Consider the following 16,612-nt stretch of genomic DNA (forward strand, 5'->3'; position numbering starts at 1 on the left):
AGTACTATTTTTAGCGCCGCTTTACCGTCATTTTAGCGGCGGTATTCGGCCGCTAGCGGTGCGGTTTTAACCCCCGCTGGCGGACGAAAAAGGATTAAAACCGCTCGCATAGCACCACTACAGCGGCGGTATAGCCACGCTGCCCCACTGATTTCAATGGGCAGGAGCGGTGAAGGAGCGGTGAAGGAGCGGTGAATACACTGCTCCTTCACCGCTCCAAAAATGCTGTTTGCAGGAGTTTTTTTTCTCTCCTCCCAGCGCACCGCTCTGGGCTTTCACACTGATGAAACAGCAACGGCAGTTTTAGGTCGGTTTTCAGGCGCTATTTTTAGCGCAATAATGCCTGCAAACCGCCCCAGTGTGAAAGGGGCCTAAGCTCTTTTTCAAAATTTAATAAACAATATTGAAATAAATTGTACTTATTCATCACTCATTATATCAGTTCCATATGTTCTTTGTTTGTGTTAATTGCCAGCAATCTGTAAACAGCAACTATTCACCAAACAAAAAACATAATAAATATTATTAAAGAAAAATTATGTAAATATTCACTTCGCAAATTTTTGACTGTCACTATGCTAAGTTCAAACATTTTTCACCTCCAGGCTTTGTTAATCTTTTTCAGTAAAGGAACATTTTTCACTCCAGGCAGAGAAGCTTTAAAAGAGAAAGCAAAGATCAAAAAAGGAAGATGATGTTTCCTCACTTGCACAGCTTCTCATAAAACACCATTCCACCTTTCTAATCCTTAGACCAGCAGGGTGCCAGATGAAAACTATTTCCTTCTAACAAACCTATGGACTAAGAAAAGTCTTCTTTTTATTATTATCAGTAAAAGAAATAAAGATATAGCTTCTGTGGACATTCATTAATTTACAGTTAAGGCAGATATGGAGTTAACTTCAATTTTTTCCTTCTGAATGGCTATAAAGGTCCTTCCCAAAAAAGCCAAGCAGCAATAATACAAAAGACATATCTGACATTTTCATTCCTTATAGACAGTATTGTACCTCTTACTTAAATAAGAATTTAGGGAAAAATATGTTTTTTTTAAATAAAGTTGCCGATCCCATTCTACATATGGTTATGTTAACACCTACATTACTGTGAATGTCAATATACCACAGCCTTGCAAATAACAGCAAACTGAACTTTCAGTGTGTGGCAGTTAAAGTTAAATAATATAGAGATTTATTGTATCCCACCATTTTCTATGTGTGCATAAGTGTGCATGAGGCCTATGTTGTGCATGTTTGCACAACTACTCTTCCCTTTGGAATCTACATGTAATTTATTTTGCAATTACCCCTACTAAAGCAAAAAAAGTGCCTCTTTAAAGCATTATTTAAAGGCATTTGATTAAATTATGGCTATTGAAAGATTTTTTTTTTGTATTCCAAATTTCAGAAAAAACCTGATCTAGGGAACCAAGGAGGCCATATAAACAAACTGACAGGAGCAGAGAGCATAGGGTTACCTCATCAGTGTGCTGCTGTTCCTTCTCTTTCCAGTCATAGGCTTGGGTGGATCCTTGATCAGACTGTATTGTTTAGTCTTTAAAGTGGCACAAGACAAGAAAAGCAACGTGTGCAGTCTAAAGGGCCGTACACACTGGCCAAATAACGGGCGGTATCGGCCAGTTCAATAGAAGCCGGTCTGACAGAAACTGTTCGAATGGGCATGACCAAAAAAGGTCTGCCAATTGACACAAGATCAGCGCTTTCAGCCAATGGTTGAGAGCATTGATCAGCGTGTTCTGGTGGGGGCCTTCGCCTGGCAGAACACAATAGCTCAGCAGGGGAAATCACTTTACTAACATTGAATTGTTAGTACAGCGTCTCCTACTGAGCACTTCAGATTTTTTTTGTCTGCTGAGTTGAACGAAAAAAAAACTACTACCATGTACCAGGTATAAGTATAGTGGGTGTGTAAACATTGATTAAAGGAAGATAATTAGCAACGCACATAAAAAAAGATGAATTATGTTTATCATGGCTCTCAAAAGGATTCCCAGCTGGGAAGGACACTAATGCTGCATACACACGGTCGGAATTTCCATCAAAAAAGTGTGATAGGAGCTTTTGGTCGGATATTCCGACCAAGTGTATGCTCCATCCAAATTTTTCTGTCTGAATTTCCGCCAGCAAAAGATTGAGAGCTGGTTCTCTATTTTTCCGACGGAAAAAGTTCTTGACGGAAATTCCGTTCATCTGTATGCAATTCCGACGCGCAAAAAACATAAATGCTCAGAAACAATTAGACGCATACTCGGAAGCATTGAACTTCATTTTCTCGGCTCGTCGTAGTGTTCTTCGTCACCACGTTCTTGACAGTCGAAAGTTCAGGGAACTTTTGTGTGACCGTGTGTATGCAAGCCAAACTTGAGAGGAATTCCGTCAGAAAAACCATCCAAGATTTTTCCGACGGAAATTCCGCTCGTGTGTATGAGGCATAGAGAAACTATCACAATGGATACACTCAATATGGTCTGGATGGCACCTGCAATAGAGTGTGTGGATGATCTCATGCATTACAGTTATTGGTGCATCTGCAGCTGCAAGGAGTGGATTGTGGTAGCTGGGGTAAGTTTAACGCTGTATAGGAAGGCACATGTGACACGTTCCAAGGTACAACATTTCTTTTTAAAAACTGTAATAATGTTGATTCTATATCCTTTTCTTAGTCTATTTCAAACAGTTTTAGTGCTGCAGCAATAGTTCTCATGAAGAAGCCACAAAACATGTTGAGAATGTAACCACCCATGTAGCTTTGAAAACATCATTATAGTCGGTTTCTGATAAGAGACCATGTTATTCTCTATGATTTTATTCTGTTTTTAAAATAGTTTAGTAATAAAATTGTTGGTGATTTTATATAAAATATAGATACACTATTGTTGTTTAACTACCTTAAAAATCCCATACCCTTTTTATTTCTTTAAAACAATTCTCTAGGGATGTAATGTGTTTGTAAATTCATCTCCAACCCATATCATGTTGAGTTCCTTTAATAAATGTTTCCACCCCCACTATACTTAGTCTGAGCACTTTGCTCTTGTCTGTTTCCCGCTTAGAGATCTCTTCAGTCTCTCAGAAGTGCTGCCTTAAGTGTGCTGGATTGAATTCTGCAGCGGTTTCTAAAGCCTTAGGATTTATCCGGAGGATTTTTTTTGTTTAATTAGTTTTTATTAAGAAAAAGAAGAAGCATACAATGTATATTGAGTCAAATAACCACCAAAATACAATGATGAATGGGTTAGAGAAGACATGACATATAAAGTAGCATAAAATAGCATAACTCTTCATTTACTGTTGAATTAGAAGAAAGAAAGAGTGAGAAAAAGTGAGGAGAAGAAAAAAGAGAAGGGAGGTAGACAAGGAAGGGAGGGGGGAGGGGGAGAATGTGGGTCTGCCTAGGTCCATGGTCCTTTACTCACTAATAATGTCTATTTAACATTTTACATGGGTTGAGACATAATATCCACGTATGCGGTGGTATATTTGAAGGCAAACCAACAGAACCATATTTTCTTTGCAAGATCTGATTTGTTTCTTAAGGCAAGGGTCATGTCCTCCATATAATAAACGTGATCCACTTTCAGCAACCATTTACATAATGTTGGGATGGTTGTTTTTTTCCAATATAAAGGAATAAGTGCCTTTGCGGCGTTAAGTAAATGTGGAGTGATTGATTTTTTATAAGGTCCAGTTGGTTTACCTGTGCAGTGAAACAAGACATACCACGGGTCATTTGGAACTTCCCACCCCTGAATTTCCTTGATCCAATATAAAATGGCCAGCCAAAACGGACGGATCAGTGGACAAAACCATCATATGTGGGCATGTGTTGCTCTCTCTCCACATCCCCTCCAGCACAATGGAGATGTTTGTGGGAAGAACTTATGTAACATCACAGGCGTATAGTGGCACCTTGTCAATAGCTTGTAGTTTACTTCTGCCATTCTAGATGCTCCGGAGGACGTGTGTGCTAAGGTAAGAATGGTGGACTTTTGATTTGGCAGTCATTTTTTTTGCAAGTTTTGTTCCCAGTTGTGGATGAAAGTGGGGGCGTTCAGAGTGGCCAACGCAATCAGGGACTGATAAAAGTATGAAACAGGTTTTTCGAATGGTTGGTCTTCTGAGAAAGCAACTTCCAGAAGAGATAGCTCCGAAAAGGGTCTCAGGGGTTTCGGAAGGGAGCATACAAAGGCTGCTAATTGTCTGTGTCTCCAATGATCCATAGTAGAGATGTTGGAATTGGGTAGTAGTGCAGACAAAGGCAGTATTCCTGTAGCATCGGTAACGTGGTGTAGTAAAATTTGAGGTCCGAGATTCCAGACATGGATCCCGGGATCAATATTTCCAGGGGGGAAGTAATTACGACCGGTCAAGGGAAGGAGTGGAGAATTATATGGCCATTTGTGCATCTTACATATCGAGTCCCATGACATTAGGGAGGAGCAAGACAACGGTGATGTGGTTTTGGACAAGTTTCTGTATTTTCCAGGTATCCATATTTGCGTAAAAAGATTCGTGCCACTAAGTTCTATTTCCAAAGACACCCAGCTTTTGGAACCTCTATGATACTTCCAGTCAGATATTCTGTTCAACACAGAGGCCCTGAAGTAAGACCTAAAGTCCGGAAGGGCTAGACCTCCCTCCCTTTTGGATCTAGTAATAAGGGATCTAGGAGGTCTAGGTCTTCTTCTATTCCAAACATATCTACCAATAACAGAGTTTAGTATTTTAAAAAAACCTATCGGTATACCATATGGTATCATCTGAAACAGAAATAACACCCTGGACAGGATATTCATCTTTACAACTCCAATTCTACCTAACCAGGAATGGGCAATCTGGGACCACTTCTGAAGGTCCGATCTACTCATATTTAGAAGGGGGATGTAATTTGTACAGAATAATGAAGTCAGATTTGGGGTGAGAAAAATACCTAAGTATTTCATTTTCCTCGCCTGCCAACTAAAGGGAAAGGCTTGTTTTAATTGGGCCACAGCAGAATTGGGAATAGATATATTCAAAATTTCTGATTTTGACATGTTAATTTTGAAATTAGATACCATGCTAAATTGTGAAAATTCTGACATGAGATTGGGCAGGGTTATCAGGGGCTGTTGAACGTAAAACAGAATATCATCTGCGTATGCAGCATACTTATGTTCTGATTCACCTACGACTATTCCATGGATATTTGGGTTTTGTCTTATAATAGAAAGGAAGGGTTCTAATGATAGGGCAAACAAAATTGGTGAAAGAGGGCAACTCTGACGCGTGCCATTGTGCAAAGTAAAGGAGTCACTTAAAGTACCATTTATGCATAGTTGTGCAGTAGGATGGTTATAGAGCACGGAAATTTGAACTATCAGAGATGACCCAATGCCCAAATGGGTCAATGTGGTCATTAGGAACTCCCAGTCCACCCTATCAAATGCCTTCTCCGCATCAGTTGAAAGCAAGAGGGTGGGCTGGGAGACTCCACGAACATGTGATATTAGCAAAAGAGATCGGAGAGCATTGTCTCTAGCTTCCCTACTTGGGATAAAGCCTGTCTGGTCCTTAGAAATCCATTGTAGTATCAGGGGAAGGAGTCTATTTGCGATAGCTTTAGCATATAATTTAGCGTCAATATTAAGTAGCGACATGGGACGGTAACTCCCGCAGTTAGTGGGATCTTTACCGGGTTTGGGGATGACCGTAATGTGTGCGTGGATTGTCTCGGGGCGGAGGTCACCACCTGAGGAAATCGTGTTAACGTAGGATGACAAATGAGGTAACAATGTGTCTGCAAAAGAATGATAATAAGCAACCGTAAATCCGTCAGGACCCGGGGCCTTACCTGTAGCCATTGCTTTTAAGGCGATACGTAGTTCCGAGGTGGTGACCTCCCCCTCTAACGAGTTGAGTATATCAGGTGATAGTCTAGTTAAGTTTGCTCGTTGTAGGTATTCCCCAATGAGTCGATCCTATCTTCTCTATCCTTAATCGAGGGCTGGACATGATATAAATTTTGATAGAACTCTCTGAACTCCTTGGCTATATTAGGGGTGTCATGGGATAAAGTGGATGAAGAATTTTTAATTTTAGCTATGAAAGAGGCGGATTTCTTTTGTTGCAGTGATCAGGCCAGTAAACGGCTCAGTCTGTCGCCCCATACGTAGAAACGTTGAGCCACTATGCGTGCCTTTTGCTTGTGTTCTAAATGAAAGAGTGATTTCAATTCCTCTCTCTTTGTGGTCAAGGTGTGAAATACAGTTACTGAATGACTAGCTTTATGTTGTTGTTCGAGTAATCTGATTTCGCTGAGTAATTTAGACTGTTGGAATATGCGTTCTCTTTTTTTCCTGGCTCCTAATTCTATTAGTTTGCCCCGTATGTGGGCCTTATGGGCCTCCCAAAGTACCCCTGCGGATATGTCAGGTTGGGAATTTTCTTGAACGTATAAAGAGAGTTCCTTACCTATCACTTGTTTATCAGTCTCATCAGCAATAAGTTCCTCATTGAGTTTCCAATTAGTAGATTTAAAGGGGAGGGATGGGACTTTAATAGTGATCATGACCAGAGCATGATCAGAGAGGGGTGAGGTTTCAATTGAAGACTTCACCAGTAAGGGTAAATAATGATGGTCAATAAGGAACAAATCAATTCTGGAATAGGTCTGATGGACCTGAGAGTAATGAGTGAAGTCTCGTTCCCTAGGGTGCATAATCCTCCAGACATCCATTAATTGAGAATCATGCAAGTGCTTGCGAATAAATCTTAAACGAGTATGAGAAATGCTAGAGCTCCCTCTGGAAGTGTCAACGACAGGTTCCAGAGGCATGTTAAAATCACCAGCAAGGAGAATGCACCCATGGGAAAATTCCCTCAATTTCTTCAGTGTGGAAGAAATGATGCCTGCCTGGTTACGGTTAGGAGAATATAAGGTTGCCAAGGTACAGGGCATACTGCCCAGGGTCCCCTTTAGAAACAAATAACGTCCTAACGGATCACTTAACATGGAATCTAATGTAAACGCAAACCCTTTGCTTTATGTACATCAGAAAGGCCATAATACCACGTGGGGTACTGATGTGAATTAAGTTTTACAGTTGTAGTGTGTGTAAGGTGGGTCTCCTGCAGGAAAATCACATCCCCCTGCAGGCGGCCCAGCTCTCTATACAGACTATGTCTCTTTCCGGGAGCATGTAACCCCCATACATTGATTGAAAGTAAGTTTACCTTAGCCATGGGGACCGTGAGAGGGGTTTCATGAGCACCAATATCCTGAGGAGATGGACCTGAGGCAGAGGAAAAAGGGATGGGGTAGGGAGAAGGAAGGAGTTGGGGAAGAAAAGGAAAAGAAGAAGGAAAGTAGCAAGGGGAGAGGAGATAAAATCAGTAACACATAAAGGGCAAAAAACACAGATCACCACGTGGGGGGGGGGGAGTACAAGTGCACGCATATCATTGCAGTGCAAAAATAGGATGCACATGAGGCCCAGCACCCCCACATCCATACTCCTCAAAGGGGCAGTAACATGAGGGCACGAAGCCACGCGGCTCCCATTAAGGGGGAGTGAGAGCACCCGGGCATCCAGACACAGACACCAAGGAGAAAGTGAGCAGCATCTCAATGCCCCGGCGCCAACACTATATGTTGTAAAGGGTAAAGACACAAATAAATAGCCATAAATGAGAGGAAAAAGTAACACCATGCTGAATAAGCATGTGTATAATATTGTAACTTACATAGCCGGATTACTTAGCTACAGGCCTTATCCTGAACTTGGAGCAGTGTGTTTCAAACTTAAGAAAACAAGGCTAGTAACTAGTAGACACATGCTCCCTATTAACAAAACCAATGTAGGAAAAACTGGGCCGAATGAACTTGCTAAGTAATGATTTCCAATTCCATCAGGAGATGAGAGGCTGTTATGTAGTACTGCATATTAGATACTTAACTTAGTTGTGGAGAAGATCCGGTTATAGAGGAACAATGTTTGCTGACGACCTTCTGCCATTTTGGTTCAGAATTAGGAGGCAGAGGTGGGATGCCATCTTGCCATCCAGGCAGCTCCAGAGGGGATATGTTCATGTCCAGGCAGAACTTTTCCAGGTGGGAATCTAAGTACAGCCATTTTACCATCTCTGCTAGCTATGATGGCGGCAGGAAAGCCCCATCTGTAGTTGATAGATGCATCCTTTAGCTTTTACGTGAGGGGACGCAGGGCCCTCCGTCTCTCTAGTGTTTCCCTAGCCAGATCTGGAAAGAAGGAAAGACTTGCACCATCAAAGTCAAGTGAGGCAGTCTCTCTGGCCTTTTTCATGATTAGTTCTTTTTCAGGGTAGTGATGCACTCTGCATATAACATCCCTCGGGATATCAGAGGAAAGGTTACGTGGGCGGAGGGCACGGTGAGCACGATCTATTTGCAGGGGATGGTCCGCAGGCCGGCCGAGGAGGCCATTAAAGATACCCCGGATGGAGGGGAGTAAGTCATCATCCCTTGTCGCCTCAGGGAGACCCCGAATCCTGATATTGTTGCGATTTTCCTGATCCTCTAATTTATATAGGGCCATTCTGTGTGCAACAGCGAGTTGGCGATTAGAGGACTGTAAAGCTCTAATGGCGGCCGCGTGGCGGTCTAAGCGCTGCTCAGTCTCCTCCACCCTCTCTAGGACCTGAGAGAGATCCGACTGCACTGCAGAGACCTCCTTCCTGAATAACCCGCTCAAGGCCCAACAGCATGAACGCCAGATCAGTCTTATTGGGTAGGTCACTCACCAAGGTAGCGACCCCTGAGTGTGTATGTGTGCTCACCTCTTCCTCCGATCCAGCTGATGAGGCGGGAGAACAGCGTCTGAGTTCAGGCCTGGTGCGGGAGTTGGAGCCCGCTCTCGACGTCACGCTGCAGGGCGAGCGGCCTAGGCCGTCAGCATTCTCCATGTCCTCCGGTTCTGCGGACAAGAACCGTTTGATTGAGCCCGCCGAGGTTCCCTTCTTAGGCAGGGGCTTACCGGATCTTTTCCTCATCATTAGTGGTAAAGTAGCGGTGATAATTGTGCAATAAAAGGCTGTATGTGTTGTGTTGGCGCCGGAGCTCAGGGGAGATGCGTTTGCTCTACAGCTTGCCGAAACCACGCCCCCCTTATCCGGAGGATTTGGACCACACTGTACTCAATGTCATTTGTCTCAACCCAGGCTGCCCCCATCGTGCCATATTGACAATTTTTATCCTTTAGGCTGGGTTCACACCTTAACAGGAGATTGTGACTGGCTCTCTATGGAGCCGGTTCACATATTTCCGTTGTGGCTGCAGAGCGGGTTGCACAGGAACGCTGTGTGTCTTTGGCTCAGTTTCAGGGCCGAATTCAAGCAAAAATTCATCCCTGATTCGTCTCTGAAATGGAGAACAGGGACGCAGTGGACCCTTGCTGTGAGCCAGATCCGTTGGAGGTGTGAACCCAGCTTAAAAGTAGCACAAGACTATTAGGTCCAGATATGCTGTCTCAGATATGTGTTTGATCAGAAGACTGCTTAAATTGAATTAAAAATCATTAAGCTATTGTGTATTAGAATGTCTGCCTGATGTTAACCTTTAACTTTAGATGAAAGCCTATTTCTGTATGTGTTCCTGTATGGAATCAGCCACAACTGAAAGCTGATCTCCAGGTTTCATTTAAAGCGATTATATAAAATAAAAATTATAATTGTAAAAATAACAAACATGTTATACTTACCTGCTCTGTTGCAGTGGATTTGCACAGAGCAGCCTGGATCCTCCTCTTCTTGGTTTCCTCTTCTGTGATCCTGGCCCCTCCCTTCAGACACGAAGCCCCAGTTCGGCCCGCCCCCTCTCTCTCCTAATTGGCAACTGACTTTGATTGACAGCCAATGGCACCGCTGCTGTGTCTCAGTCAATCAGGAGGAGAGACCTGGATGGCCGAGAAACTTGTGGACATCGCTGGACAGAGAGGGGGCTCAGGTAAGTATTAGGGGGACTGGGGTGGCTGCTACATACAGAAGGTTTTTTTATCTTAATGCAAAGAATGCATTAAGATGAAAAACTTTCTGCCTTTACAACAACTTTAAACTTTAAATAGTTAATTTGGACAAAGCTGGCCCAAATTTACTAAGTACTTCACCTACAGTTGCAGCAGCTGGAAGCTCTGCATAAACAATATGTACTATAGCCTCAGCTACATATGGTATATAGCGCTGTGTTCTGGCAGTGGGACACAAACTTCCCATCCCACTCCTGGAACAAAATCAAGCCTGAGCACCCCTTGACCATTTAGAGGAAGCTTTGTAATTCTTTGTAATTCTATAAAAAGCAAAGAGAGGAGCAGATAATGTCACTAACTATACCAATCAGAGGAAACTTTGTATTCATTTATAGAATATAAAGCTTCCTCTGAATGACTGGGCAGTGCTTAGCCTGACTTGATTTTGTTCTGGGAGTTCAGGAAGTTCACATTTTGTTGCTGAAACACAGCACTGTACACCATGGGCAGGTCCAGGGGAGGGGGCAATTACCCCCCCCCCCGAAAAATTAGTGATGGGCCAGTGGGTGAGCGAGCAGGCCAGTCAGCGGGTGAGTGAGCGGACGGGTGGGCCAGTCAGTGGATGAGTGAGTGGGTGGGCCAGTCGACATCATCTCTCACCGCCCGCCCTGCATCACTGCAGTTCTGCCCTCACTGTGCAGCCACGGGCAGCAGAGAGATTATATCATCTCTCTGCTGCCTGTCTTCACTCTGGCAAGTGACAATCTGCACCTTAGCAGGCAAGGGACAATCTGCACCTTGCAGCAGTCAAGTGACAATCTGCAACATGTGGCAGGTGACATGGCAAGTAACAATCCACAACGTGTGTCAAGTGACATCCACAATATGTGGTAGGTGATGTGGCAAGTGACAATCCGCAACATGTGGCAGGTGACGTGGCAAGTGACAAACAGCAATGTGTGGCAAATGAGAATCCACATCTGGTGGCAACTGATGTGGCAAGTGACAAGCCACAGCTTTTGGCTAGTGACAATCTGCAACATGTGGCAGGTGAAATGGCAAGTGACAATCCGCAATGTGTGGCAGGTGACATGGCAAGTGACAATCAGCAACGTGTGGCAAGTGACAATCTGCAACATGTGGCAGGTGACATGGCAAATGACAATCCGCATTGTGTGGCAGGTGACATGGCAAGTGACAATCAGCAACGTGTGGCAGGCGACGTGGCAAGTAACAATCAGCAATGTGTGGCAAGTGACAATTCGCAACGTGTGGCAAGTGAAAATCAGCAATGTGTGGCAAGTGACAATCCGCATCTTGTGGCAGGTGACGTGGCAAGTGACAATCCACAACTTGTGGCAAGTCACAATCTGCATCTGGTGGCAGGCAACATGGCAAGTGACAATCAGCAATGTGTGGCAAGTGACAATCCGCAATGTGTGGCAAGTGACGTAGCAAGTGAAAATCAGCAACGTGTGGCAAGTGACAATCCGCATCTTGTGGCAGGTGACGTGGCAAGTGACAATCCATAACTTGTGGCAAGTGACAATCTGCATCTGGTGAAAGGCGACGTGGCAAGTGACAATCAGCATCTGCTGGCAGGCAAGTGACAATCCGCAACTTGTGGCAGGGACGTGGCAAGTGACAATCTGCATCTAAAGGCAGGCGACATGGCAAGTGACAAACTCTGGGCTCCCACTGATTCTGCATTATGGTGAGTTGAACTTTTATATAACAATGTAATATAATAGAAATAATACGCTTCAATCATCCTGACACCATATCAACTATGGTGCTGTGATGATGGATGCTAACACCAGCCATTACCCAGATAAATTGCCCACAAAAAAACGTATTTTCTGGCAGTGCCCCTCCCAAGACTAGACTCTGGATCTGCCCCTGCTGTATACTGTATACAGGGGAGGCTACGTACAGATTATACAGCACTCCCAGCCACTGCAACTATTGAAGTAAATAGTTTGTTTGAACCAGCTTGGTCCAAATGAAATTTTTTAAAGATAAAAGGAACATGGAGATCAGCTTTAAGGAAAGCAATACTTGAAGCAGCTGACTAGATGTCATGTTTGCAAATATTGCAGTACATTAAATGATAAAACATTTTCATTCTTTGTTTTTCAATGATTTATCATAGATGAATTTGTGGCAAAATGAGATTACACTAGGTGTGGTAAATGCATATTTTGTTCTGAGCCCACCTCTGAGAGGTGTTACAGCACCAAACAGTACATATACAACCACAATAAAATACTTACTGTCCTCTTGAGGTATGAACTAGCAGAGTGATTAGTGTAGAAGTGGCTGGGCATATGCAGTTCAATGCAAGCATTGCATATTTAAATTCTTCTTCACATACAACATGATCTGAAAAATAAAATATACATTCATGTGTTAAAGGCAGATTTAATTGCAGCTCCAACTAAAATAATTTCTTTTCACTTTTTTTGGAGAGTGGAAGGGTTTGAATTCCACCATCTAGGTTTTAAATGTTTTCTCTGCTGGGGAGATTCCTGCCACCATTTGGGCATGGTAGAATGTCTCCAGGGCAGAGAGAGAAAATAAACCACTCCTATAGAAACATAAATAGCCATACAAATCTACCCAAAATTAAAAAAATAAAATTTTTAACATTTTGGAGTTGAGCTTTAAATTCAGTGCAATAGATTTAGTTGCATAGCACATTTAATGAAACTGGAGACCTAAATTAATAGCCAGGTAGCGATATATGCATATTTGTGTTGAGTTTAAATAATAAGATTAATTTATAAAAGAGGTAAATTGCAGAAAAAAAGAGACTCACTCTATTGAAAGCCCTAACTTTAAACCCATTCTTCCTAAGCTGGCCACACATGTGGCTGTAGATGTATATGCACTACGCTTTCAATATTTTGTCTGCAGTGAACTGTTTTTACTTTTGTATATTGCAGTGGTCTCCCCGGATGTGGCACTTTGCTTGTCTTTTCCAGCCCTTGTAGGGGCTATTGGAGCTACAGATTCAGGTTGCACATAGAAAGAAATGGGGAGAGGTCTCCCCTGACTCAGGGGCCACCGACATGGGGGTACCACCCACCCCCCAGTATAGGGACCTTGGCACACGGGGGGGGCAGGCAACAGGGGGAATTGGATGTTGGCAGAACAGGGAAGATGATTGGTACTGCTGCAATTACAGCTGCTATGCCCTTTGCGGGACTCTGCAGCAGCTGAAAGTCATTTTTCCCCCTCTCCCTCCTGTTGGCTTTTGGTTGCTGGAAGGGAGAGACACACAAGGAATTGTTCTCGTAGTTGCCCCCTGTGGTACCAATCCCCATCCCTGTCCTGCCCATATCTGATTGCCCTGCAGGCTGCTGCTTATCCTCTCATGCTGGCTGCTGCAAGCACACAGGGGAATGTTCAGGATAGAGAGCGGGGGAAGGGGCTGATAAATGTGTAATTTACAGGCCCCTTCCTTTAGTGAATGAACTGAAGCATAGTAAACTTGTTTTTTACTATGCTCCAGTTTATGAATGAACAGGACCCTCTGTGTCCTGTTCATTCATCTGCACTGCAGCTGAGGCTGCAGAGAATTTGAAAAATGTGTTTCCTCATTTTCTTTCTCTATCCTAAAGGTGAAATGTCAAAGGTCTGTTTAGACCCCTGATCTTTCAACCAAGCCCCACCCAAAAGTGTTGTAAAAAATCTTAAAAAATTATTTTAATAGATTAGGGCTAGATAGATTGCACTTAAAATGTGTCAGAGAATAGGTTTTGACTAAACTTCCACTTTAAAATAAAAATTGTAAAAAATGATTTAAAAAAAAATTAAGGGCTCATTTACATGGGTTCTCTGGCCCATACAGTGTGAATGAGCAGTTTGTGTGGCTGGAGCCATCTGTGACTCTATGAGGATGCAGCCACTGTATGGTTACAGCTGCAGGTCCTAATTTGACAGGTGTGCAAGTGTGGGTGAGTGGTCCCAAATAAACTCTGCCAATGTTTGAAGGCCATACACCTACACCAACATGCCTGTCAAATTAGGACCTGCGACTGTATTCGTACAACTGCTGCATCCCATAACAATAGCCACATTAAAAAACAAATAAAAACACTGATTCATACTCTACAGGCCACAGCACCCTTTGTGAATGAGCTTGAGACCACATTAACACAGAACTTTATTTATTAACTCAATATAGTTTTGTCTTTTAGATTTAGCAGGAAGTTATGGTATGTTTGTATCCACTAGTAATGACTTTAGTTTATTTTAAGTGAAAATATTGTTTTGATATTTTCAGGGGGAGGTACCTTTCAGGTAGGCTTTATGGGGTCCCTTGATTTCTAACAGAAGCCCTGCCCTGACTGGCCCTGCATTCCACAATCACCACCTGGGCTGAGTGACAGGATTAATAACAGGCACCGGGCAGGCATTCCTAATAAAAGCCTGGTATTCAGCTTCTGTAGTGTTGCGTTAGGCCTGTACAGCTGCACCTTTCCCCCTCACCTCAGCACGCACTGCTCACACCAATGCAGGGCTCTTATGGGGGCTCGGTAGCGTTGGGCCTACACTGCTGTGCCCATTCACCTCAGGGTGCACACCAACATGCGCCCTTTACGGAAGCCTGGCAAATTGGCAAATCAAATTCCAGGCTTCCATAGTGTTATGCCTGCACGGCTGTGCCCTTTCACCCCAGGGCATACGCTGACACATGGCCCTTAAGGCCCACCAAAATCCTCAACACCAGGCCTATGATGCTTTAAATTTGGTCCTGCATCACACCCCTGCCTTCAAATATGTATGCATGACAGGGCTCATGTTCTTGGAAAACATGCTTTGCATCACACCCCTGCCTTTAAAATGTATGCATGACAGGGCTCATGTTCTTGGAAAACATGCTTATGTATACATTCTTCTTAAAGCAAAGTAGAAAAAAATTATATAACAAAGGATCTGCTATGGAAAATAGTTAACACGTTTTTGAGCCATTTTCTATTTTGTATATCAGGGGGTATAAATATCCATCATGAGAATAGTAATCCTAGTGGTATATATATATATATATATATATATATATATATAGTATAAGTGTAACCCAAAATACACCATTATAAAATAAATCATGAAGCACATAAAATAGTACCAATATCCAATATCACAAAAGCAAGAAAAAGTGTCATCTAAAGTAACTATCAAAGTCTACAGGTGGTGAGGCAACCCACAGAGATACATGTAAACTCGTAACAGATATAGGACAAATGCAGCACCAATATTTATAGCGCTGGTCAGAGGCAAACAGCATATATTCACCGTCTTGGGCTAGATGAGTCTCTCACTCTGTGCACAGATCACTCCATGCCTGTCTGCTTCCAAAGGAAACCATAACCGCCAATATAAAGCAGTGCCGTGCCAACAGATCAGGGAAAGAAGTTCTTATAGTGTAGTATATAAAACCTGGATCACCTGCTGGTGGCACTGTGGTTATATTAAAACCACATCAATAAAAACATACAGAAATGCCTCTGCTATCTAACATGTTGGAGGTCCTTTTCCAAATATGTCAAATGTGTGGGTGGGGTCATATGTGCCTGTGCATGTAGGGCGTGCAGTGCACTCATCAATGCCCAGGACCAGGTGGAGATTGTGGTCATGTGAAGAATCTAACATTAAGGAAGTTCCCCTACTTAGACATCAGCGTTCACTGTGTGCAGTAAAAATGCACAGTTTCTCTCTGTTTCCCATGTCACTACACACTGTAGCTTGTATGTTTGCATTAGGAGTAGGGATGGGCTATCTGTTTGAGTCGAACATGAGTTCGACTCGAACATTGGCTGTTCGCTCGTTCGCCGAACAGCGAACAATTTGGGGTGTTCGCAGCAAATTTGAAAAGCTGCGGAACACCCTTTAACGCAGGATTCCCATTGCATCAGAGGGCGGCAGGGTCACCCGTACACATCACTGGGAAACCCCGGCATTTCCCCTTGTCAGAGGGGGACGGGGTCACGTGACAGGTGGCCGCGCCCTCAGCTACATAAGAGCTGTCAAGATGGCGCCCCGTCATTGGCTGGGTGCCTCCGGTGGAGGCAGGATCCTGAGATCATCCATCGCTGGAGATCGAGAATTGGATTACATCGCTGGAGTAGGGGAAAGGATTTATTGGATTACATCACTGGAATCTCTTTTTTATTTTTAATATTTTTATTTTTATTAAAGGACTTGTCCCAAGCCATCTCCTGTGTTTTTTTTAACATTTTGACACTTTCTTTTTGTGAAATGGTAGGGGTACAATGTACCCCTTACCAATTCACATGGGGGGGGGCAGGATCTGGGTGTCCTCTTTGTTAAAGGTGGCTTCCAGATTTTGATAAACCCCCCGCCCGCAGACCCCCACAACCACCGGGCAAGGGTTGTTGTGATTCCTTTGGGCCCAGCAAAACCAAAAGCCTAGGAACTGAGCCAAAAACATTTAACCCTTTCCCCAAACCTGGGCCTGCTGCTGGAAAACTAACTGCACACACATTTCCAACCTGCCTACAAACTAACACCCCAGTGTGAAAGCAGCCTAAGGAATTTGCATATATTAATTCCTTGCAAGTCGCCTCACTACATATTAGCACAGACTTC

The 16,612-nt window shown here is 43.4% G+C and overlaps 1 protein-coding gene across 3 annotated transcripts in view; it reads right to left on the minus strand.

Moving 5' to 3' along the window:
• The window catches only part of LOC141103379 (potassium channel subfamily T member 2), a 2,416,326-nt gene that overhangs the window by 1,123,470 nt on the left and 1,276,244 nt on the right, over positions 1 to 16,612 (minus strand). For all 3 annotated transcript variants that reach the window (XM_073592891.1, XM_073592890.1, XM_073592889.1), the window contains exon 14: positions 12,274 to 12,382. In XM_073592891.1, the coding sequence (XP_073448992.1) occupies positions 12,274 to 12,382 (109 nt within the window). The remainder of the gene's footprint in view (positions 1 to 12,273; positions 12,383 to 16,612) is intronic.

This window comes from Aquarana catesbeiana, linkage group LG07 (assembly GCF_042186555.1).
Source record: "Aquarana catesbeiana isolate 2022-GZ linkage group LG07, ASM4218655v1, whole genome shotgun sequence".
NCBI lineage: Eukaryota > Metazoa > Chordata > Amphibia > Anura > Ranidae > Aquarana > Aquarana catesbeiana.